The following is a 23,348-nucleotide window of genomic DNA, read 5'->3' on the forward strand; positions in this document are numbered from 1 at the left end:
TCTTCTGAATCACAAGGAGCCCAGTTATTTGTTTGGTGCAAATATATTTATTGATAGAACTGGAGACTCAGATCATACATTCTCATTATAGGAATTATTGATCAACTAATCGTTTTCCAGGCTGTTCAAAGTCTTAATTCATTAACAAAGAACAGAGAGGGGGAGGAGAGAAAAAGAAACACATTGATAAAAATTTGGAAGAAAAACACAATGTCACAATGTGAGTGAGTGAAACGATCCTCTAGCTACAGAAAAGCAGGTCCCCTAAGGATCAGAGGAATTGAAGGGCTTTGGCGTGCAGACATGATCTGATGCCACATCATGACTGAGAAACAGCCAATGACAAAACATTTTCTGCCACTACAGTAGAGACATGTAACTGTTGCTTTAATGGTTTAGTCCTACTGATGACGGACAAAGAGGCGCGGTGGTAGTGAGCTGCTAAAAACCGTGTCCTGACCATCCATTTCTGTTGTAATATTATGTAAATAAAAAATATCAAATAAAAACAAGTATAACGAACAATCGTGTTCTGAATCATGTTCGTCATCACGACACTGTTTTGTAGGGGGAAAGAAACATGGCTAAAACATTTGAGAGGGGTGATAACAATGAGAGTTCTGCGTGGACGCGAGCTGGAGCTGTTGGACCCTTGTCTGACATTGTGGTACTTTTAATACCACATGTCACACAGTGCAACATAAACATAGCATGCTGCTTCTGACATTAATAAATTAAAACATTGAATCACTAAGCTACTTTTTGAAAACAACCATTTCACTCTTTGATTCATGGCTTCGTCCTCCATCTTCCTGTTGATGCATCCAAAACTTAACTCGAGCTGTATCCCAGTTCTTCCCACACCTCTTTTCATATTTCAGTCCTCTGTTTAAAGGGGTAACATAACTGCAAACCATTTATATGATTCAGCAGCAGATTACAAAGAACAGGACAACAGACATGTCAAGATATTTTACTTCCTGTGCTTTTCAGCAGCTTCAGGTAGTTTTCATGTTGAAGTACTGGCCTGTAGTGTCATAGGTAATGTGGTAAAAGGTCTGGTTGGTCATTTGTCTCTAAAACACTGTGTTGACCTCGCAGGACTGTAATAGGCACGATCATTTCATTCATTTGGACTGAAGGAAATGATTGGTGACAGACAGGTACGCCTGCCAATCAACCTGCCATTGCTCTCACATTGCATGACCGGGGTGACATACAACCCTGGAGCTGAGATGATGGCCAGAAGTTAGCAAGGGAGTAGCAGAAAAGTTAACTTCTGCAGTTGTCAGCAGTGAGCGTCGCGTTAGGGGAGGGACAATGGTAAAGGTGAAAGAAAAAGATGGAACACAGCTGAACTATGTTGTGTTTCAGTTTGTCAAACTTAAGAAACAATGCTGAAACACATAGAAAAAAAAGACAATTAAATGAAGGCGCTTATGTAACACAGAATGATTTTTTTTACCAGTGATGCCAAAGAACCTTAGTTTACTCTGACAAGATTTCGAGATTAACAACATCGCTGTTGGCATCATGACCATGGCTACACAGCTCAAAGTAATGGAAGCCCATGCATCCTGGTATTAATAGAGGCAACAGGTGGACTTGGGTCATATTGCCATTTGAAAATGATTCAATCCTTTTCTATCATGTTTCTTCGAAGATAAGACCCACTGTGCTTTCCCCAGAGGCGCCAACTCAACATATCTTGCACTTAGGCACCACAAATCAAAAAAATTAAAGTTACAGAAATTATTCTAATCATCAACTGACCCAGTTCTGGTTGTTTGTGGTAAACTCTGGGCCTTGTGGTTCTCATGTGGAGGCCGAAGCCTGGATGGTTTGATTTAACTGCCAAAGCCAAAGATGCCCTTGATGTAGCCGGTCAGACCGCCCTTGCCCTTCTGCTCCACCTTGTCATCCAGCGGTGGGAAGGCCACATGGTTGAGAGCAAGGTCAAAGAACAGGGGCTTGCAGGGGATTGGCTGGAAGTCAGGGGGGAACTGGACCAGATTGGGATGTTTTCCTACGAGGGCGGTGTCAATGCGGAAGGTCTCCAGGCGCTCGCAGAGGGGCTGCATGGAGGAGGAGGGGTGAGAAAGTCAACATCAATGAACATTAACACGTTAAACTACTTTAAACTTATTCTAGTCATTTGAAATGAAGGATGTTTATAATATTAGTGTCACTTCTCTTACCCTGTTGTCTTTCACCTGCAGCTGAGAAGGAACTTCAGCAGTCTCCTCTGTGTCTAAAACACAAACAATTCCTCAGGATTAGACACAGAAGGACACTGAATAGAATGAGGCTTTGTGGGTTCTTGTATGGTAAATATGAATGAGCTGGCGAGAAATCAGGCAGTTCAAAAAGTGTCCTCACCTAAAATGGCAGCAGCTTGAAGGGAGTATTTCTCAGCATTGACCTCAGCAATCAGCTCCTGAACATCAGGGAGGTCCTACAGAAATTCAGAATGGATATTAATGACACGGCTGATTTCTAACTGGGAGGTTGAAACTGCTGCTGTGTGCTTGACAAACTTTGAGGCTGTTGTTGAGGTTCTTGGCTTTAGACTGGACCTCCTTGGCGTATTTCAGCACCCTCTCATACAGCACCAGCGCCTCACTCCACTTCTTCACCAGCACATAAGACTGGGCTATGAAGAAACACCTGCAAGAGGAAAACAGAAGATAAACACAGCATTAGCAACATAATTGTAAGTATTAATGTACAGGAAAGCTGTGTATCAAAAAAATAAAAGGTTAAATAGAAACAACTTAAAAAAGGTCATAGACAGACTAATGCTGTCAAGGTGCTTCAGAAAATCGTGTCTACTAGTGAAGAAATAACACATGACTACATGGCATCAACTGATAGAGATATACATTATGGGTGCAAAGACTGCCTCACAAACACTATTTTGATCAGATGCAGCCGTAACATGTAAAAATCGAAGTATCTGACCTATAAGCCTTGTAGACTAATGTCTTAAGGGACACCTCCTTCTGGAAGGTGTGGTCGTCCTCCAGACCCTGCAGGGTGGAGAGCTCAGCCAGACTCTGGAGAGAATAACAGACAGAAGAGGGAGGGAGAGACAGAGATGTGCGGACATGTGAAGAAAAATAAGGTGAGAAGAATGTGACAGAAACTGTCGGTCATAGTTCAATACAGAGTGTCGACAACACAGATCAAAAATCAAACCAGGGTTAGAGTAAAATTCTTTAGATGAATGCAATTGTTTGTGCAGGCATCCAGCGCCCCCGAAAAATCAAAGTATAAACAGCATCAAGATATTTACCTGCAGGATGATGTCATAGAGGCGGATCAGGTCCTGAGGACGGGGGCCCCTCTTGCTCTCATCAGTCTCGGGCTCCTTCAGTTTTGCCTGAAGAGTGTGGGCCATGCTCTCATTCCTCTTCACCAGAGTGCACAGCTTAATGTAGGTCAGGTAACTGAGAGACAAGACAACAGCACATTTTTTTTTCACCCATCAAAGAGACAGTTAGAAGTATCAGAGGCTGGACACACAGGCCTGGATACTTGATGTGTTACCTCTGGCTGAATTAAAATCATTTTTCTTCTTATCAGAAAAGCCATTTAACAAACAAATTAGTATGTATTCTGATGATAATAAATACAGCATCTTTGAGTTTTGGACAGCGGATAGGATAAAACAAGGAATATAAAGAGACCATTACAATGACAATTTTCACCAAATTCTGAATTTTATGGACAAAATGGAATTAGAGAAAACAGCTGGCAGTTAAATTTATAATGGAGAAACGTTTCCGCTACAATACTATACAATCTCCTTGTTTGACACAGTGATGACCTCAAAAGACAAAAATATGCAAAGTCCAGAGCTGGCCAATTTAAGCCCAGTTCGATCGAATAGATAATTTGAGGAGAAAACAAGTCTGGAACCTCAACTCCCTGTAGTCTGAGCGCAGCTGAACAAGCACAAACACAATTTCTGACAGAAGTCTGTTTTACCTGTGCAGGATCTGCAGGTGTGACACTTTACCACTGTCGCCATCAGTGCCTCTCTCGCGCTGCTTCTACAATGAAAGTTCAAATAGCTTTAAAAAAAAAAAAAGAAGTACATTTTTCACAATCCTGTTGTTGCTGTCACAAATCATAACTGTCGGTAAACTGTAAATCAAAGTCATAATTTTGACAATAGGTCAGAATAAAACCCTCAATGTGTTGTCTTACCGCCTCACTCTTGAGTTCTTCTCTCACAGCCTGGATGGTGTCTCTGCACTCGGCCAGCAGGGTCTCATAGAGATGCTCTTTGGTCTCCTCATTAGCTGTCTGCACAACAGAAACAGTCATAAATTATATAGTGTACCTTAATGAATATGTCTAACTGCAACATTGAAACCTCAAATTTACAAAGTCCTTTAAAGTTAATTTGTTCCACCAATACCCCTAAAGATGAACAAGGTAACGCACACTGGCCATTATGTCTGAAACGAAGACATTCACAATAACCTTCCACCTGATTAATGTGACACTTGAAAGATAATTTATGCATTCATAAATTGTAGAAGTTGAATACAAAGAGCCACAGTAAAGGACGGAATGTGACGGTGAAAAAGTGTGGGGGGGGGGGGAGTCACAGGTATGTGGCCCGGCCGGCTGCCCCTACATTCCTGAACACAACTTATCAGCAATCAGACACGGAGGAGTTTCAGGGTTCAGATTTCTCTGAAAAACACGATTGTTCTTCACCTTCCCCCACCCCCCCTGACAATACACCTGTGTGGTCCTATGATATCGCCTGGAGTCTGAAGGACATGTCATGTTTGTGTTGAGGAGGCTTTGTGGGATTTGTGTAAAAGGGGGAAATGCCATCACTGTGATTAATGGCAGTATGCCGACGTGTCTGATGTTACCGACTCATTTTGCCTTTAGAGGCAGAAAATGCACATCTCATCAGAGGAAGAATGTTGCGGGGAAATTCCTCAGGGTGATAATTGATAATAGATGTTTCATGGTGCTGCTCTCATCCACCCAAAAGGCTTAAGTTATGTAGAGGCACACTCGTGCCAACACCCTGGTAACACCCTTTACGACCAGCTCAACCTGTCGAGTATCCTGTTGTTCAGATTGAGGGTTTAACAGATAAACTAATTAGAGGAAGTTTGGTGTCGATGGAGCTTGAAGATGGATGTATGGCCAAACCCGTTTCCTGTCCCCACAGGCTAACATCTGAGGTTTGGGTGCAACACAGGAGGACTCCTTCAGTGTTGGTTTAAATTTATGCCTTTCAAGCAATTAGTGAGAATTAGCACCCAAGCCGGATACTGAATCATTTTGGTCTTTTCTGTCTTGAAGTCAAAAATATGAAACTATAATCATTATTGCCAATCTCCAACTGGTTTCAAGTGCATTCAGTCATGGCCACTCGCAGCTTAACAATGACCTTAGAGTTCATTTAAAAGCTGATCCGTCCTCAGAGACCTGCTGGGTGTAGTCCTGTATTCATGTGTGGGTTGAAATGCACAGAATGCAGTCGTGCGATGAGAGGCTGCATGCCAGAGACCTGAGTGACTTTGGGTGTGATGGGTGTGTCCGCAGGGTGTGTTGAGCCTTCAGGCTCAGACAATGCAGGAGGAAAAATCTGCTGTGACACTGAAGGTACATTTGAGACAGTAAAGAGGAGAGTGCCACCTGTTGAAAGTTTAAGGAACTGGACAAGGATATAATGTGTAAAAGGTGTTCTCAGGCTATGGGCCAGCTTCTTATCGCTGTTGTCACCTCTGCAGAGAAGGAGACACATTGATGCCAGAAGGATATGCACACTGAGGCTATGTAGCACATGTAGGTATGAAGAACAAATTCTTAACCGCTTTATAATCACGTCAAAGCACATTTGGGTGTAGTGTTACATTCTTTAACGTCCCACTTTAAATTGGATATATATATTGCTGAAGTTCTCCATTAAACTTAACATCTATTGCACTTCTATCCGTTCTTTTTACCCCGTTAAAAGTTTTTCCTTACTCTTATTGAGGCTTAAGGGCAAAGGATGTCACACCTTGTTAAAGCCCTATGAGACAAATAGTGATTTGTGAATATGGGCTGTACAAATACAATCTAATTGATTGATTGATATTACCTCTCTGATTCAACACAACATAGCTGTATTCAATGGGTAGGTCTGTCATATTTTTGGGTCAAGACAGATCCCGCATCCATGCTGATGCAGAATGCATGATTTTGGCTTCAGGATACAAGGCAATGAGAACAAAGTAACACTACGAAATAGCAGTTTAAAAGATTTGTTTGATGTCTATTATAGGGCTTAAAAAGAAAATCAGAATTGACCAAAATGAGACATGAATGCTTACAATTCATCTCTAGAAGCTACTTGCCTGTGCAATGGCTGACTCGTTGTCTGCCAGACCCAACAGGAAGATGCGGGCCTTGTCGATCTTGACGGGCACCACACGGCCTCGCCACTCCACTTCACCCATGGTGGCTGCTTGCTTGGTTCTTGCCTGAGTGATCAGGGACTAAAGAAAACACAAAACCAAACATAAAATATGGTGGCATGTTTGACATGTTTGGATGCCAGAATAATCTATCCCGCCCCCAACATGATATCACCAATATAAGATAAATAACTGATGTTCAGCCTGTGAACTAATTTTCAACTTCTGTGTTCACCTCCAGTTTCTCAGCCATCATGCCTCCTCCTCCACCAGTCAGTCTCATCTGCATCAAGTCATTGATGGCGTTCTGATCACCTGCAATCAGAGAGAGGGGGGTGGAATGTAGTTACACTGTGCGTGTGTATGTTTGCGCGTGCGTGCGGGTGTTAGTCTGTTGAGAGATCTTGTTTGCCTGTGTTGGGAGATGTTTGCTACGTTATGTTGTAGGATCAGATTGGAGTGTTACTCACCGATGTTGTAAGCACAGTAGCGGATGTTGGGTGAGATCTCGTCCACGCGCTGGCGGTACAGAACTGCCAGCTCCTCTGTGAAAGCACTGGCTAGTTTCTCATAGATTGTTCTGAGAAGACATGAAAATGGTTTAGTTTTTAGAAGTTAATTAAAACCCACTGATGACAAACACATGTGCACTTACTCTGGCACTGCGCCTGTACTCATTCTGCCACTTCAATTAGAAATGGCAATGATGTTAAAACTCACTTGCACTTGTTGAAAGCCTCCATGGCAAGCTTCCATTCCTGCAATTCAAACTCTACCATGCCACCTAGGTAAGCAGTGTAGGCCTGAAATCAAATAAATTTGCCATAATTAGTGGCTGTTGTAAAAAATGTTGCTCCTGTAAGCACGGCTTGAATTAATTCTAAGTATCAATAATGTTATTAATAATTAATGAGCATTCAAATCGTCCTGCGTACCTGTGCCTCCAGCTTGGTCTTAGCATCGACGCGGGGGCTTTCACAGAGCTTCTCCAGCTTCTCACTGTGCTTGGCAGCCTTTCGTAGACGTGCCAGCAGGTGGAAGCGTTTACGTGGTTCTGTATTGGCCTCCTGCTTCAGCTGCATGGCGTAGCTCCACGCACGTTCTGCCTCCATCAACACCAGCAATAGGTACCTGAAGGCCGGAGGTGGAGATGAATCAGTTGTTAGGTAGGTTGCAATACTATTATTATTATATTATAACAATCATCTCAGTGGACACATCAGTTATAATTTAAGTTAATTTTACTTCCAGGTGTTTTTTATTAGGGGGAAAAAGGAACACAAATCACATTTTCAAGTCTTCAGCATACCAGTGTATTTACTCTATTTATTCTAACCACAACTTGGTTTAGCAAAATCCTTGAGGATAAATGGACGTCTCATTCTCCCATTAATCACACAGCATTTTGGATTTCTGTGTCACGAGCCACCAGTTTACAGCATGTGACCAACTCAAATCATCAGTTGCTCACCTGTTGTCAGAAAGCATTTCGACTGTTATTTTCTTCCCAATGAACTTGTGTCGATTTCCCATCTTGAAGCCAAGAGCCTTGCGCAGGCGACGCAGCCTGCGAGAGCAGTAGCCCCTGAAAAAATGGTTAAACAAAGAAGTTAATATTACAGTAAATCATAAATGAACATTTGAATCGCAGTTTCTCATAATGAACAGGGAAATCCGTCGCTGCTGTTGTTGCGCTGTAAACTAAAAATATATGCGATTTCTGCAGAGGACTCTATACATCATGTCTTGCCTCGTGCACGCTCTACTCAGGAGCCACAGCTCGCCTGAGCGCTCTGGACAATCTCCTGTTGTTGAGAGCACGTCGAACCCAGAAAATATTCCCCTGCATCGTTCATATGTTAAAAGGCAAACACGGGACAATGTGCTGACCCAATTTTCCAGACATTATCCCAAGTGTGTGCAACACATGTCGCACACTTCTTCAGCGATGTGATGTTTCAATGATCAGTTTAATATTGAAGTTTTGGCTAGTGTATCTGTATTCAAGAATTTATAATAGTCTGGGGTAAACATTATGAACTACATGAAGGTAGAGTTAAACTGAATTAGTTCGTGTCTGCTTTTTTTTTTTTTTCAAACAATTAGAATCAATGAGCTATTTATAACACTGCAGTGTGACTGAGCCATATGGCAGCAGTGGTTTCCACACAGTCACACATTACTCTCCATTTATAAATCAAGAATCTGGTTTCAGACAGAAATACTGTGACATATACAAATCAAAATAAATGAATGAAACCAATACAGTCAGTTTACCGATTAAGAGATAAGATCTATGAATGTCTTCTGCATGAAGCCCCATAGTAAAGAGTGGACAGCTGAGCCCAGTTGGAGCAGGTCCTGGATCATCTGCGAGTCACTCACCTGTATCTCTGGTAGTCTCCGTGTCTGAGGCCATGCTGCTGCTGGGACTCCTTGATGATTTGCAGGACTGGGATTCAGTGTTAAGGGACAAAATCGAATCACCACTGTCAATGAGTGATTGTCAGTCATGTTAGCGCTGCCTGTTCAGAGCCCGGCAGCCCTGAGTACAGTCTACAACTGTTAAAAGCAAATAAAAACACACCAAACAATAACTAATATTTCCATTTTACTTAACATCCAGGCAGCTGATCCTTCTTTACCTGACCTGTCTCGTAAATCAGCTTTTTTCTATCCGCCTCTCAGCGCCTGCTTCACTGTGACACGTCGCCTATAAAACGTTATCCTCTGACTGAGCTAGCTAAGAAGCTAACAGTAGCTTCGGAGTCCAACACAGCTTCAACACAGAATTACAAATAAGAGAAAAGGACGTTTCTCGTCTGCTGCTGCAAAGGATACTCTCCAGTCCGAGTCCTCCGTCCGACGAATTCTTTTTGTTTTCATCCGTGAGGGAAACTTTCCCTTCGTTCTGCTTGTCCGCGGCCATGTCTAGATGCTAGCTGCTAAGCGGGGCTAACGCTCACACATGCTCAGTCACAAGTGGAGCCAGGGAATCTCAGGACTGTGTTCCAGTCTCGCGAGATTTATGTGGTACGTTTTCTAACCTTTAAAAAATATTTTTCTTTTTAAGCATTGACACAGATAAACGGAATCATACACATGAAGATGAATCACTGACAGAAAATACACCAAAAAAAAAAAAACAATATAAAAGGCTGATCTCTCTCTTTCTCTCAGAGAGAGAGCACACATACCTCCCCAAGGCCCAACAGTGCCAAATGTCACTCATTGATTTCAGGTCCCTAAATGTAACAAATCTCTCAATGTTATTAAGTAAAGCAATAAAAACAAATCTGCACCCTGACCCACATCCTGACTCTAGGTTTTGTGGAAATCCTTGTGGTTGTTTTATGTGTAATCTTGCAAGCAACAGGACAGGGTTGAAAACATAATATTTTCCACCTCTTTGCATTTGGGCTGAAGGATGAGAGAGTCCTTAAGCTACACCCAGTAAGAGATGGTAAGTACATGCTGCACAATGGGTGTGTGCACATAGACTCAGAACTAAGTCGTGATGAGTCCCTCCATCAGTCAAATCCACAGTTTCCGCTTGGGTCACACTGATAAAAAGGTTTTATTTTTATTACATTCACTGTTCAGCACTTGCAGATGTACAATAGTTGTGTGTCTAGAATTGAGACAGCACAATATTCAGTTTTATATATACAATATTCAATCTGCCATTTTTGGTTTCGCCCAACAAGTCGTCCATTCAGATTTTGTCGGCAGCAGAAATGTATCTGGAGAGAAAGTTCTTGATCTCAGAGATGTGCATGGTTTCTTTGATGGTGGTGTCTCTGCTGCGGACCTGAAGGAGTCCACTCTCCAACGTGTTGTCACTGATCACCACGGTGAAGAGCACTCCCATCTCATCGTACCTACAGTGCAATGACACAGAGACCAGATAGAGATGTTGACTCTGAAGCAGGCAAAACATCTCTCATTTGCTTTCTCTGCTTCAATTACAACACTGAGTAGTTGTTTACTTGGCGTGCAGCTGCTCCATAGATGTTGGCACAGTTTCAAGGTACCCGGGCCACACGGAGAGCTTAGACTCCATGAACTCCTGCAGAAGGCCTTCACAAACCTACAAAACACACAAAAGGGACATGCCATGAAAATCTCACTGTCAAATGTTTTTGAACATGACGTTCAGAATTTGAGGAGTCAAACTAGGTTCTCTCTCTCAATCAGCAGCAAGTCTCTGCCCATTAATGTGCAGGACCTGTAGAAATATGTAAAAGTCAGCCAAGCATGCGAAATACTGTTGATGGCTGCACGGACGCACACTTTGCACATGACCTTGAAGGGGAAGTGTTGTCCCATTTCTCTATGTGATGTAGGGGTAGTGGCCTACTAGCCCTTCAAACAACCCTTCAACCGTAGTGTGTTCAGGACCCCCCAAAAATTGAAAGGGTAGACGGAAAATCCTTAGTGGTTCACGAAGCAAGTCAAGATGGTGACCGCAGTGGATCAAATGTTCATAAACGTAAGCATGAAATCTCTCCAAATAACCCTAAAACAGATCTAGAGGTAGGGCCAAGGGAGAGTAATTGGGAGAGGGCATAAAAGTTTCTCTGACCTGTCTCAGTTCCATAGTTCCTCCTCTGCCAATGTCTAAAGCCACTTTGACTGGAGCCAACACTGGATGCAACTTCAGAACCTGAAATCAATGGAGAACCAAAGCTCATTGACGGAATGGCAGAATAAAAGACGGATACATGATGAAATTATGAGGACCAAACATAATTAGATATCTGCTTTTTTTTCTTGTCTTTTTTCAAATGTGGCTCAGCTGTCGAGCATCATTACCTTTCTCTGCGGCAGCCTCTGCTTGCTGTCTCCTTTCTTCAGCAGCTGCAGCGAGTTGGACAGAAAGGCCATCAAACCTCGGTCCATGTTCCCGGTCACGGAGACGACGTGAGGGACCGACTTGCGCCCGTTTCGACACTGAAATAGTTTTTTCAGAACAAATTACACAGAACGGGATGACATTAGAAAAAACACAACAACAATTGAGAGATAGCTAATTGAATAGTTTTTTCCTTATAGTTCAATATTACCCAATCTGAATATTTTAGATGAATACATCTAATCAACCAGATCTCACACTGTGACCTAAATAATTAACAATGAGTCTATTCTCAACATGAATCATAATTTTTACCTGGAAACACACAATAGGGCATTTCTCTGCAGACATATTTGACTTGTCATTGCAAGAAAAAACTAAACAGGATTTACCAATAATAGCAAAAATTTACCAGTAAACCAAACCAGTGAATCAGCATGCACATTTCCAGGCCCCTGGAAGTGGCAAGGTTAAATGGGATGCAGCCTTTTTTTCATTTTATTAATTATACTTGTGCGTTTCTTTGCTTGATTTCTGCATATACTAATTATTATAATCAATCAGATAATATTAATAAGGAGCAAATTAGTCTGGTTAATAAGTTATATTTATGGTGCAACCACAAAGTAAGTGTTCAGCAGAAGCAGCTTGACAGGACAAGGGTAGCAGCCGTGTGAGATTGCTCCTATAAACAAGGTTGTGTCCACATCAAGAAGTGGACGGACCTGCAGTTTTGTCCAGACTCCTTTGTGTGTCTGCAGCAGCTCAGCATCTCCTTGGTTCCACAGTGTCTCCAGGGGCGCTGGTCCCCATGGGAAGTTGTAGACGATCCTCACACCGCGAGACGCCGCCCCCACAAGTTCATCTGCCGGGACTTCGCTGCTGCTGAAGTCGGAGGGTGACAGGGAAAACTGGACAAGGATGGATTGAGGGAGAAGAAGAAGACAATGTGTTATGTTATCCTGATGTAGTCCTCAATATGCTTTCTTGACTATGCAGCCATTGGGATTCCAAAAATCTTGAGAAAATCGTGAAATTGTAAAACTAGTTTTGATACTCAACTGAGGAATTTCAAAAAATATCCGTTTATGGGGGAAATTAAAGGTTTCAGCACAGACTACACTTTATCTTCTAATTTGAAATAAAATGAGGGGTGGTAAAGTGTGCCTCTGAAATATAGTCTTTTAAAACAAAGCAAATGTTTATTACCGATCTTGACCCTCAGGGAATGGGGCTTGTAACATCTACTTAACATATCTAATATGAGAATAATAAGAATAATAATCAGATACACATAATATAACTACACTGAGACCAAAATGTGTTTGTCTGAGGAATGCTGAAGATCTGTTCTCTTCGAATACAATGAAACATCGTCTGTGCTATGCCTCGTTACTTCTGACTTCACAGACAACAACAGAATTCCTTGTTTAGAAAATGATTTGATGAAAACAGCCTTTAGCAGAGTGGAAACTGAAGAAGTTGATATTGTTTCTTTAAATCCTGAGTGGGGGTTGTGCAATTTCTATGCGTTCTACTACAGTTAAAGAGAGCATCAATAAGGACAACACCAAATTGGCTACAAAATTACACAAGTAGGACTTTAATGATGTAGCACTCCAAACAATACTCACTTTTCTCCACCATTTCAACCTCTGTCGTGCCCAGTGATCAAGCCACTGGGAAGAGGTGCGAGGAGAGCAGAACCACACCAGAGACGCCTGGGTGACCTCAGCAGGGCTGGTCGAAAAAGAGCAGATGCTGTATAACTACAGTAGCACTTAAGTAGAACACTTAACTATGTTGAAGTAGTACTATTCTGTTATGAAATAAAGCTTGGTTTGGTGATAGCCTGGACTACAGACTGTGTGCAGCCTGAGAATGAAACTGTGTAAGAATATTTCCAATCATGTATTTTATTTCATAAACGTGCGTCTACACCCACAGAGACAAACGGACGAAGATGAATCCTCACCAACCAGAACCGTCTGAGGGCTGAAAACACAGACCAGTCTCAGCCAGGCCGAAAGGCAACTTCCTGTTCACCAGCTCCACCGAGGGGACAAACTCTTCCAAGGCACCTAGCAGAAGACCCAGACCTCGTTAAAATCCTAATAAAGTTGGGCCCTAGGTTTACAAATGTGGGTGTAAATGAATATTGAAACTCAAAAATTCATAACTTTTTTAAACATTTACAAGACTAGATTGTAGCCGCTAATGCTGTATCGCAGCATTTGCAATATTGGCTCTAACCAGTGACTTGGATCTTATTCAGATTTTAAAAGATTTGACTGATTTATCGTTTTGCCAATAAAGATAGGTCATTATGAATATTTTTTGACATTTTAGAAAGGCCTATATGTTTACAGATATGAAACTTATTATACAGAATAAACAATTCAGAAAAGTGAAATTTGGTTTAAATAAAAAAATGTAGTTCTATATATACACTTGTGTTTTCCTTTTATTCATAGTTATTTAAAAGAAGGTGTATGGTTAAACCATGAAACTATTTAGCTACCACTTAACTAGAAAGGCTTAAGCAGATATTTCTGTCCTACAGGTTTAATAACGACATCTTAGGAATCAATGCCAATATTATTTTTTTTAATGAATTTTGGTGATAAATTTGTATGAGAAATTATTGACTTGTACACTTAAATATCAGTATCAGCATCTCCTCTTAAAATCCACACCAGTTGAGCTCTAGCTTTTATCCCTTTCAGCCACATGATAGGAGGATTTTTTGCTGAAGCTTGTTCTTGTTGAAGCTTTCATGAAAAACCTCATCCAACAGAAGAGAAAAACTCCAACTCCAAGCAAACTGAGCCTGAAGCTGCTCTTTGAGTGGTGCAGTAGTAATAACCTCAGATCAGTAAGTGCACTGGCTGAGCTGGAGGGGCCATTCCACTGCCGCAATGGTGTGCACAGTCATCATGATACAGGATATGAACATTTTGAATGGATGAATTTGATGTCTTAACACACAGACTGAAGACTAGTGGAACACGTCATGCAGCAGTTCACCTTGAAGTAGGTTTGTTCTCACGGATGGGGACCTCTGAAGGAGCGTATGCACCTCCTGGATCATCTGCTCCTTGCTCAGATGCTGCTGCTCAAATATTTGTCTTAAACTCTCAGGCTGAACCATCCTCAGCTGTCCCCCTGCCTCGGTGTCTCCGTCCCTGCGGCTGCTGCTCAGGGTGTTTATCCCAAACAGCTGAGCTCTGGCCCGGCTCATTGAGAGCCACCACTGCTCCAGCAGGTTCCTCCTGAGCTCCATGCCCAGGGGCCCATAGCTGCAGCTCAGCCCGCGGCCGAACAGCTCGGTGTTGGTGTGACCGGGTGAGACGAAGTGTCTGTCCACACAGAGCTGCAGAAGTGTCCTCACCTCACCCACATCTCCGCTGCCCGATGAGCTGCAGCGCCCCCTGGTGGGCCGCAGGACACCGGCTACACGCCGCTGCGAGGCTTTCAATGAGGAGGCGTGTGTGGACAGGACCGTACGCAGTGTGTGGAGGCGTGTGACACAGTGTCTGACACAGTGTGTGGCCATGGCGATAAGCTCCAGAGACTGGTCCCAGTGTCCAAAGATCGTCTATAGAAAGGAAGGATCCTCATCTGCCCGTTCCTTATCGTGTTTGTTTACCCATCAAACAGACGCTCAGAGAGGCGAGTCTCTGCCTCTTCCTCAATCTGTTGAGCGCGAACAGCCTGAAAATACCGCAGACGTTAGCACATGTCAGCGCTAATAGAGAAACTGCGTTGGTTTGATGGTTTGTATTCAATGAGTGCGGCGGAACGAACTTCAAGTTTCACAGGAGATACACGTGATGCATGAACCGGAAGTTACAATTGTACTTCCGGGTTGCAATGCATTTCAGGCAGATCTCTTCTTGTTATTGGTCAAGTTCCACATCCATAGATGTAAACGAAACCTTGTCTACGCTGTAAGTTGTGCTAATTTGTTAAATAATTAGGGGCCCGAGCACTGACAGGCACTGACACAGTGAGGCCCTATTGAAATTGTAAGGAATATTTTTAATTTAATTTGATATCTTTTTTCATTTATACATTTGTTTTGTTTTTAATTTAATTAAAAAAAAATTAATTGTATTTACCTCCTGCGCAGAATTGAACTGCGCAGGATTCATTTAATTATTTAAATTTTTTTTACAATTTGTTCTCTTTGCCCACTTAAATATGTAATCATATGATATAACAATACAGTTTAACTGTCTATAAACATGTGTTAGTAGAAGATCAAAAGGAAACATGGGAGCAGTGAGATGAAATAATTAACTTAACGTTTTTGTACAATGCAACAGCTCATTAGCTGAAGTGGTAACAAATACCTGGACCCAAACATAGAGATGCCATCTTTACTCATGTCAGGATACACAGGAAATCTGAACAGTTCATGCAACAGGCAGCATTTTGAGTTACTCCACAGGAGTACCCCAGGTCGTGCTCTGGGCCAAGGCCATGGCAGAAACTGTATGAAGGATCAGACCCAAACATCCCACACAAACACAACACAACAAAGTTTCCATTGTCTCTTTTTATTCAATAGGGCCACACTCACCCTTTTCATATCTTCAAGAACATCGCTTTAAACTGAACACAAACTGAAAACACTGCATTACCTAGTAAAAATAAATTACTGAGGAATGTAACAAAATCAGTCAAGGAAAAGTGCAGCAATCATAGTTGCACTATAGGAGACGTGTCTATGACGCCACTTAATGCTCTGGGTTAATTGAATAATTCCAACCCTGCTGTAAGCAAAACAAAGTTAAAACAGTTCAGAGTAAACATTAATAATAATAATATTAGTCATACTGTAAGATTTCAAGACTAAACAAAAATCATGTTGGTTCCCATATATTGTGCTTATATCATATCTACTGTGGAAAAGGTGGCGGCATTGGGTAGGGCATCATGGGTGGTGGCGGTGCAGCCTGCTGGGCCTGTGGTGGTGGGGCCTGAGAGTTGAATGGGAATGGCGGGTGGTTCATTCCATTCTGAGCAGCCCTCTGCATGGCCCCGAACTGAGGGGGCCCCTGAAAGCTTTGGTTACCAAAGGCACCCACCTGGTTTGCCGGATTACCGAAATTACCCTGTCCGTTGCTGTTGCTATAATTGTTGTTGCCATAGCTGCCACTAGAGTTTCCACTGTTGCCTCCATAAGCACCACCATTTTGGGCCTTGCCGCCACCGAAGGTACTCTTCGGCCCACTGCCAAACCCTCTATCGCTCTCCCTATCCCTGTAGCTTCCACCGCCAAAATTGCTCCTCCCACCCCCATACCTATCGCGACGGTCATCCTTGTAGCCACCTCTTCCCCCCCTTCCACGACCTGGATGAGATGAAGACAAAAAAAGGGAAATGAAGAGTGGATTCAAACAATTAATACAGTGAAACTACAAGAAGTCATCAATATCCTGGAAAGCTGGCAAGATCAGGCTACACTTTGAAAACTGTAAAAGATACCGTCCACTCATCTATTCAATTATTAGTGAGTTCTGCTGCCCAATTTCTATGAACAATTTTGACTGTTTAATTCTTATTCGCTCACATGCTTTGAAAACTTTTCTCTATGCACTAGATGCTGTGAAAACATAATGTAGTGGGTATGTGTGATCTTTGGGTTATATGATATTCTTTACTTTTAATCAGCAAATAATTCCAACATGCTTATTAATGCCAACATCTGTTAGATGTTACCTCCTCTGTCCTCTGCCATCTGGATCAGCTTGGGGTTAATGGCCTGGTTAGCCTCACGGAGCACAGCGATCAGGTCGCTGGCTTGTTTCATGTTGTTGGGGGTGAAGAAGGTGTATGCTGTGCCCGTTTTTTGACTGCGGGCTGTGCGTCCAATGCGGTGGATATAATCCTCGGAGGAGTTAGGGTAGTCATAATTGATGACAAATTTCACATCCTCCACATCTGTGAAAGTGTTGCAGTGTGGCAAAACAAAACATGGAGGCCACACAGGATTTTGCACACCACAACAGCCAGATCAGAGGGACAAGTTAGCAACTGTGATGGCCGGGGGGAAAAAAGGTTGTAAGGCTGCGGAGGAAACATGTTAAAACAACACAATATTGGGTATACATCTATTCCATGGGAATACTACTGTGGGAAGAGAGAAACGAAGCACACTCCAATTGCTTACCATAATCAAAAAGATCCAAAAGACATTCACTCTCCCCTTTCTTACCAAGGGAGACAAAAAATGATTTAAGTCTTACCATAAAGGAGTATGCATTCACTAGTCCTTTCCCAATGCAGCGAAATCCCCCACAAATTGTCAAGTGACATCCAGGAGCTTCTATGCAGTTGGGCCACGATATGCACTGGGACGTCCTCATTTGCCAATATTGGACCATTGACCGGTACATTTTTGCAGGTCCATTTTTCCCAGTACACTCTCAAAAGAAGCTTGATATTTAAGGCCGCACTGCATGTCTTGCCAAGACAAAATAGACCAGGTTCTAATTTGAACAGGGGCCCCTTGAGAAAAAAAAAAAAAAGAAAAAAGGAAAGGCCCAACCATTGAACCCAGTGGGACCCCTCAGCGAGCACAGAACAATTCCCCCTACACCCTTCATCAGTCTCATCAAGGCAAGATCTTCCAAGAAGCCAGTGTTCACTTGAGAAAATGTCTCTCGTTGGCAGGTCTCGACATGACTATAAAACGCAGGCGAGGGAGGATCTTTGGTTTGAGCTCTCATTCTCTTTTTCCTCTTACTAGGTGTTCCCACTATCCCCTACACACATGTGCCAGGTCTCATCAATTTTCAGACACAATATTTCAAACTGCTCTCTCCATTTCAAGAAATCCAGCACTTTGATGGGAAAAGAAAACAACTGAAATCTTAAAGAGAGGCTCACAAGCACCCGTGCTTAGTGATACGAGCTCCGAAAGGTAACAATTGTTCCAAATCTCAAACCAGTGACTTGCAATACAGCGATCTCTAACACAACTTCATGCAAGGCAAAAGTCACACCATCAAGCATATCTTTTTTTTTTTACATTTGAGTTGGAAACAGCTGGATGGCATTTGTCAGGTGAAATCCATGGATAGAGAACAGATGTGTGTGTATTTCAACCATAGATCAGAGACAAAGGCTTAGCCACACAGCCTTTTGAAGATCACTGGCACACAAGAGCTTTCGCCTCTCTAGGCCCACTGGGTGGCAAGCCAGTTGAGCACTTCCAATATGTCATCCTTCTCCCTCTCGAGGCCTGGGACTTGTCATGCCTAGCGCCTGCCACAAAGACTCCACCTTAAGGTGAGAAAAACTCAGAAAATGCATAGAGAAGTTAAAGAAAGCAAAACCTCTTTCTTTAAAATAAGTGTGACACTGATAAGGACATGATGCTACGCAATAGCATACTGACCTAGGCCGCGGGAGGCCACATCCGTAGCAATGAGGATGGGAGCTTTGCCATATCTGAACTCTGAGGGTAGAGAGACAGTACATGTTTTTTATATATAAATTACAGGGCACCCTGTGCACCTGAATCCTGTCGATATTCTTAAAATGTTGCTGGCTTCTCACCATTAAGGACCCAGTCCCTCTCCTGCTGGCTCTTGTCTCCATGAATTCCCATTCCTGGCCAACTGTGACAAACAAATTGTCACAGTGGGTTTGGGTTCAATAGCCAACAAGTAGGAGCAATGAGAACATGAACTTTACAGATTAAAAAAAGAACAAACATCCATTTAATGGGTGGGTGTAGAGATCCTTACCCATCTCGTCTCATCCTCCTGGTGAGCTCATCACAACGCCTTTTGGTCTCCACAAAGATGATGGTCTTGTTCTCCTTTTCACTCATGATCTCCTCCAGCAGACGGAGCAGTCTAACAGAGAGTACAACAGAGTGTTAGGCCAAACCTCTTCTCATCACATTAATTGATCTACTAATACTAAAAGATAACTACTGACTTGTCCTCCTTCTCCATGTCATTGCAAACATCAACTATCTGCAGGATGTTGTGATTAGCACTGAGCTGAAGAGCTCCAATATTAATCTGGACATAATCCTTCAGGAAGTCCTCAGCCAGCTGGCGAACTTCCTTGGGCCAGGTGGCACTCCACATCAGAGTCTGGCGGTCTGGCTGGTTAGGAAAAGAGAAAGGACTTACAGTGTCAGCAGAAAGGCTTTTGTAGCAAGAGGATTAACAACCAAATTCTGTGTGAGAATCTTATTTCACATCCGTTTCCAAAATGTTAAATGTGGCAGGTAAAAAACAAAAATCAGCATACCCGGATTTGTTCAACTATCTTGCGGATTTGAGGTTCAAATCCCATGTCCAGCATGCGGTCAGCTTCATCCAGCACCAGATAGGTGCAACGACGCAAATTAGTCTTACTACACTCCAGGAAGTCAATGAGCCGACCTGGGGTAGCGATGCAAATCTCAACACCTTTAAAAACAGAACAAGCAATAAACAATAATTCTATTTAGTTGGAGAGAAAAAAACATTGATACAGACACTAACTCAACTAACAGTTTTTCAAACAAAATTGATAACATATGTGCAATACTAAAGTAATTCAAAATGAATTTAGTTATATGATAATACAGAACATACCCCTCTCAAGGTCCCTGATCTGGGGTCCTTTGGGTGCACCCCCGTAGATGCAGGTGGTCTTGAGACGGGAGGCCCGGCCGTATTCAGCAGCCACTTGTTGCACCTGCTGAGCCAGCTCACGGGTTGGTGCCAGCACTAAGCACTGAAGAAAGAGGAATAACATGTTTTGTTTTCAAGTAAATAACATTAATATATATATATAAAAACATACATACAATACTACATATTTGCAGCAGAATGTGAAGTGTGTCTCTCAACTTATGTAAAACAATGAACATTCTTCCAGGCCAAAGGCACAAATACTCATTAGAACTGGAAAAGCAAGTATTGCTTGCTTAAGCTGCACCCTTGTACAGCATGCCCTGATCATAGGCAATTTAACAGCTCCCTCACAGAAGGTAGCAAAACCTGCCTGCTGTTGTCGCAATACTACAGTACCGATAAGGAAATGTTGTCCACCAAGGGGAAAAACTTCTTGCAACCAAACGAAACAAAGAATCTAGACAAAAAGTAGCACTGGATTCTGATTTAGTATTTGCATAATATCCCATTTTAAGCAAAAGGTGGAACTTAAATCATTTACAGGTCAATATATTTAGTAGTGTGGGCATATTGCTGATTATCAGCTTGGCCTTCAGTTGTACATTTTTACTAGCTTTAAAATGTTTTGACCATTGAAAAATAGTGAAATAATTGAATAATGAAAGAATCAATATCTGTTCATATCATCCTGTGCTAATCACAAAATACAACAGAATGTATTGATGTGTACTTACAATAGGTCCATCTCCATGCTCCAAGAATGCCTGATGCTGGATGTGCACAATTGCAGGCAGAAGGTACTATAAAAAAAGGAAAGAAACAAGACTGAATTCTAGATGCAACTTGAATTTGTAACACAAAACATTGCACCAGTGTAAATCAAAACCAAGGACTTCCTGCCGAGAAGTAATTTCCATATGATCAGCAGGGTCGATTTCAAGCTGCAAAGGTCTCTTAATATATATATATATATATATTATATATTATATTTACGTGATATCCATGCCAAATCCATAGCACACATGACCATGACTACCACATTAACGGTACCTGGTTTCTTGGTCTCATTTAGGAGGTTACATCAATACCTGGTACTGTCCAATAAAGGACTGCTTTCTCAGAACAAGGTTTGCATATAGGAAGTGGTATTATGTCTCAACAACTTTGGGATTCAAACAAGAGATGACACAAATTGATCTTGTTTGTGCCGAGCAGAACGTTTTTGGAAAATCATAAAGGAGAAAAAAAAATTCACTTACTGCAAGGGTTTTTCCAGATCCAGTCTGAGCGATGCCAACCATGTCTTTGCCACCAAGAGCAACTGGCCACCCCTGAGACTGAATAGAGGTTGGTTCAGTCCAGTTTTGTTTGGCGATAACATCCATGACATAGCCTGGAAAAATAAGATAGAAGTCCAGTCAAAGACTATTTGAGGTGTTTTCACCGTTCATTCATTATTTTGAGGTTACAACACTTGACATTTTAAGGCCCTTTCAGTCTTTAAAAAAAAAAAAAAACATAAATACAAAATATAAGTTTTAACAAACCCAATGTATGCATTTAAAAAATGTTTTTATAACATTCTTGAATTTCTCATGATGTCAACAATTATTTGTCACTGACCATTTATATATTTCGGTAAAAAGGACTTTTGGGAGCATGGGTTTCTACTCACTTGGAAATGCAGCTTCGTGGAATTTCATAATTGGTTTGGGGCACTCTCTGCCTTTGACTGTAACTTCTTTAGTTCTTCGGTACAGGTCAACCTCTTGCTGGAGTGGGAAGAAAAAATTCAAATAAAAAAATAACACATTGAGTAAGAAAAGAAAAAAGGGTGCACTGGCAAACATCTGTTATAGATAATGTCATACATATGTAACATAATTAGTATATATCGTAAGTCTAACAAATGAAACAGGGGGGAAGCCATTCTTACAACTGGTCTGCGGGTGACATCTGGGTGCTCCTGGTAGAAGTTCTTCTGAAACTTGGGAAGCTCATCAAGGTTCCAGTGCTTCTTCCGCAGCCTCTCACCAGGGTTGCCAAATTTTCCAGAAGGAGGTCCACCTCTGTTGCCTCCTCCACCACCACCAAAACGAGGAGGTCCCCCACCATACCTTGTGCATTAGAAAAGAGCATGTAAGAAAAGCACAGATGGAGCGTTGCATCGATGCACTACTTAAAAGGCCAGTTAACTAGACATGGGTAGTTCTACTAGGAGTTGAAGTTCATGGCCTCAGTTATACTCCATTGTGGTCAATAATCAGACACCTGTGGACACCATGTGAGCAACAAATCAAATCAAAATGTTAACAAGAAGAAGAGCTACTTCATCTGTTGTCCTCGCGCTCACATGATAAGCGTTCCATATTCACAGACATTTCTGGAATTAGTATAGATAGATGCAAGACTGAATCACTGGAGTGTCCTTTCCTCACTTGCTTCATTCAACGGCTCAAATCCTCTCTTCCCTGTTTCATAGCATAATGACAACAAATCTTCACCCTTGAGGCCAAACGTGGAAGTGAAGAATAAACAACTAAAATACAAACATTGTGCATCTCTGGCAACTCTGAATAAAACCTTTGAAAAAAAAAAAAAGAAGCCTGGCTGGACGTGATCTAATTCAAAAAGTGCCCGTCAACCAAAGAGCTGATTCACAGATGCAGTTACGGCAACATCACTCAGTCATTTCACTGTAACCCGTTTGACGTGACGGGCTTCAGGCAACAACAACAATAACCCTGGGCTGCTGAGCGGTCCATGTGACGAAGGGGGGGGGGGGAAGCCAGAGACATGACTGCGTCACACGGGCAGACAACAAGTCGGCTGCCGAGCAAAGCGCACAGAGGCGTCGTTAGCTGCCATTTTACCTCCAACCGACTGGGGACAGGAAAATATTTGCAAATACGTCGTGTCACTTCAGGGCCGCCGGACCACACAAGAACGGGTTTCGCCTTCATTGTAATACACCTGGTCGGTTAAATAACAGCTACTGGCGTGTCATGTGTCTGGTCGAATACAGCCGTGACAGCGATGCCGCTAGCTCAGCGGCTAACCCTGGCTAGCGTTAAGAAACACGGAGCTGACAGCTGACTTACCCTCTATCTCTGCCGCGATCTCTGTCTGAAAACCCGGGCATTGTGTAGCAGTCTACCGTTGGCAAAAAAACAACAACCTTTGTTTTTCTCTGTGACACTGTCGCCGAACAACAAACCAGGAGATTAATCTATGAGCTGCGGCTTGGCACAGGGAAAATAAAAATAAAATGCCGGCAGTTAAGAGTCAGTTTGCAGAGACGGATGTGACGTCAGAGGAGGCGGCTCACCCCTGTATCATTGCGCCTCAGACCGCGGCATGCGTCACACGTCGTGGTACTATTTTACTTCCGTATACTGATGGTCTACG

At 42.4% G+C, this 23,348-nt stretch overlaps 3 protein-coding genes across 5 annotated transcripts; all 3 read right to left on the reverse strand.

Annotated features, from left to right (window-relative positions):
* Positions 1 to 28: 28 nt before the first annotated feature.
* srp68 (signal recognition particle 68) lies at positions 29 to 9,425 on the reverse strand. 3 transcript variants are annotated; one of them, XM_053417935.1, is made up of 16 exons: positions 9,279 to 9,425; positions 8,823 to 8,889; positions 7,909 to 8,022; positions 7,373 to 7,568; positions 7,158 to 7,240; positions 6,908 to 7,017; positions 6,673 to 6,752; positions 6,378 to 6,518; positions 4,213 to 4,311; positions 3,991 to 4,055; positions 3,296 to 3,449; positions 2,962 to 3,056; positions 2,538 to 2,667; positions 2,380 to 2,455; positions 2,199 to 2,251; positions 29 to 2,075 (listed from the first exon to the last, which is right to left on the reverse strand). In XM_053417935.1, the coding sequence occupies exons 1-16, from the start codon at positions 9,364 to 9,366 to the stop codon at positions 1,848 to 1,850; spliced, it is 1,779 nt and encodes a 592-aa protein (XP_053273910.1). In that variant the 5' UTR covers positions 9,367 to 9,425; the 3' UTR covers positions 29 to 1,847. The 3 variants fall into 3 exon arrangements, with proteins under 3 accessions (XP_053273910.1, XP_053273911.1, XP_053273912.1); XM_053417936.1 differs by lacking the exons at positions 6,378 to 6,518; positions 6,673 to 6,752; positions 6,908 to 7,017; ... (3 more) ...; positions 8,823 to 8,889; positions 9,279 to 9,425 and adding an exon at positions 4,427 to 6,363; XM_053417937.1 differs by lacking the exons at positions 6,378 to 6,518; positions 6,673 to 6,752; positions 6,908 to 7,017; ... (3 more) ...; positions 8,823 to 8,889; positions 9,279 to 9,425 and adding an exon at positions 4,453 to 4,570.
* Positions 9,426 to 9,995: 570 nt separating this feature from the next.
* Positions 9,996 to 15,126, reverse strand: polg2 (polymerase (DNA directed), gamma 2, accessory subunit). Its single transcript, XM_053418668.1, has 8 exons — positions 14,320 to 15,126; positions 13,268 to 13,373; positions 12,927 to 13,032; positions 12,018 to 12,203; positions 11,253 to 11,390; positions 11,023 to 11,103; positions 10,427 to 10,527; positions 9,996 to 10,318 (listed from the first exon to the last, which is right to left on the reverse strand). The coding sequence occupies exons 1-8, from the start codon at positions 14,846 to 14,848 to the stop codon at positions 10,153 to 10,155; spliced, it is 1,413 nt and encodes a 470-aa protein (XP_053274643.1). The 5' UTR covers positions 14,849 to 15,126; the 3' UTR covers positions 9,996 to 10,152.
* Positions 15,127 to 15,834: 708 nt separating this feature from the next.
* LOC128436673 (probable ATP-dependent RNA helicase DDX5) lies at positions 15,835 to 23,274 on the reverse strand. The gene is made up of 13 exons (XM_053418479.1): positions 23,042 to 23,274; positions 21,877 to 22,057; positions 21,616 to 21,712; positions 21,200 to 21,333; positions 20,675 to 20,740; positions 19,899 to 20,040; positions 19,570 to 19,730; positions 19,249 to 19,421; positions 19,053 to 19,163; positions 18,862 to 18,923; positions 18,701 to 18,760; positions 17,020 to 17,241; positions 15,835 to 16,651 (listed from the first exon to the last, which is right to left on the reverse strand). The coding sequence occupies exons 1-13, from the start codon at positions 23,080 to 23,082 to the stop codon at positions 16,197 to 16,199; spliced, it is 1,905 nt and encodes a 634-aa protein (XP_053274454.1). The 5' UTR covers positions 23,083 to 23,274; the 3' UTR covers positions 15,835 to 16,196.
* Between the last annotated feature and the right edge of the window lie 74 nt (positions 23,275 to 23,348).

The sequence above is a fragment of the Pleuronectes platessa genome, chromosome 3 (genome assembly GCF_947347685.1).
Source record: "Pleuronectes platessa chromosome 3, fPlePla1.1, whole genome shotgun sequence".
Taxonomy (NCBI): Eukaryota; Metazoa; Chordata; class Actinopteri; order Pleuronectiformes; family Pleuronectidae; genus Pleuronectes; species Pleuronectes platessa.

Bases quoted from the DNA above. Each gene is read 5' to 3' on its own strand.
- polg2 (XM_053418668.1), bottom strand. From the start codon at position 14,848: ATGGCCACACACTGTGTCAGACACTGTGTCACACGCCTCCACACACTG. The intron at 10,528-11,022 runs GTCAGAGAAACT...TGTGTTTTGTAG, and splicing joins GAACTATGGAACTGAGACAG to GTTTGTGAAGGCCTTCTGCA. The intron at 10,319-10,426 runs GTAAACAACTAC...ATTGCACTGTAG, and splicing joins ATGGAGCAGCTGCACGCCAA to GTACGATGAGATGGGAGTGC.
- LOC128436673 (XM_053418479.1), bottom strand. From the start codon at position 23,082: ATGCCCGGGTTTTCAGACAGAGATCGCGGCAGAGATAGAGG. The intron at 22,058-23,041 runs GTAAGTCAGCTG...CTAATGCACAAG, and splicing joins GATCGCGGCAGAGATAGAGG to GTATGGTGGGGGACCTCCTC. The intron at 18,761-18,861 runs GTGAGAAGCCAG...CTCTACCCTCAG, and splicing joins GAGGGACTGGGTCCTTAATG to AGTTCAGATATGGCAAAGCT.
- srp68 (XM_053417935.1), bottom strand. From the start codon at position 9,366: ATGGCCGCGGACAAGCAGAACGAAGGGAAAGTTTCCCTCACGGATGAA. The intron at 7,241-7,372 runs GTACGCAGGACG...ATTTGATTTCAG, and splicing joins AGACCAAGCTGGAGGCACAG to GCCTACACTGCTTACCTAGG. The intron at 6,519-6,672 runs GTGAACACAGAA...TGTTTTCTTTAG, and splicing joins TGATGGCTGAGAAACTGGAG to TCCCTGATCACTCAGGCAAG.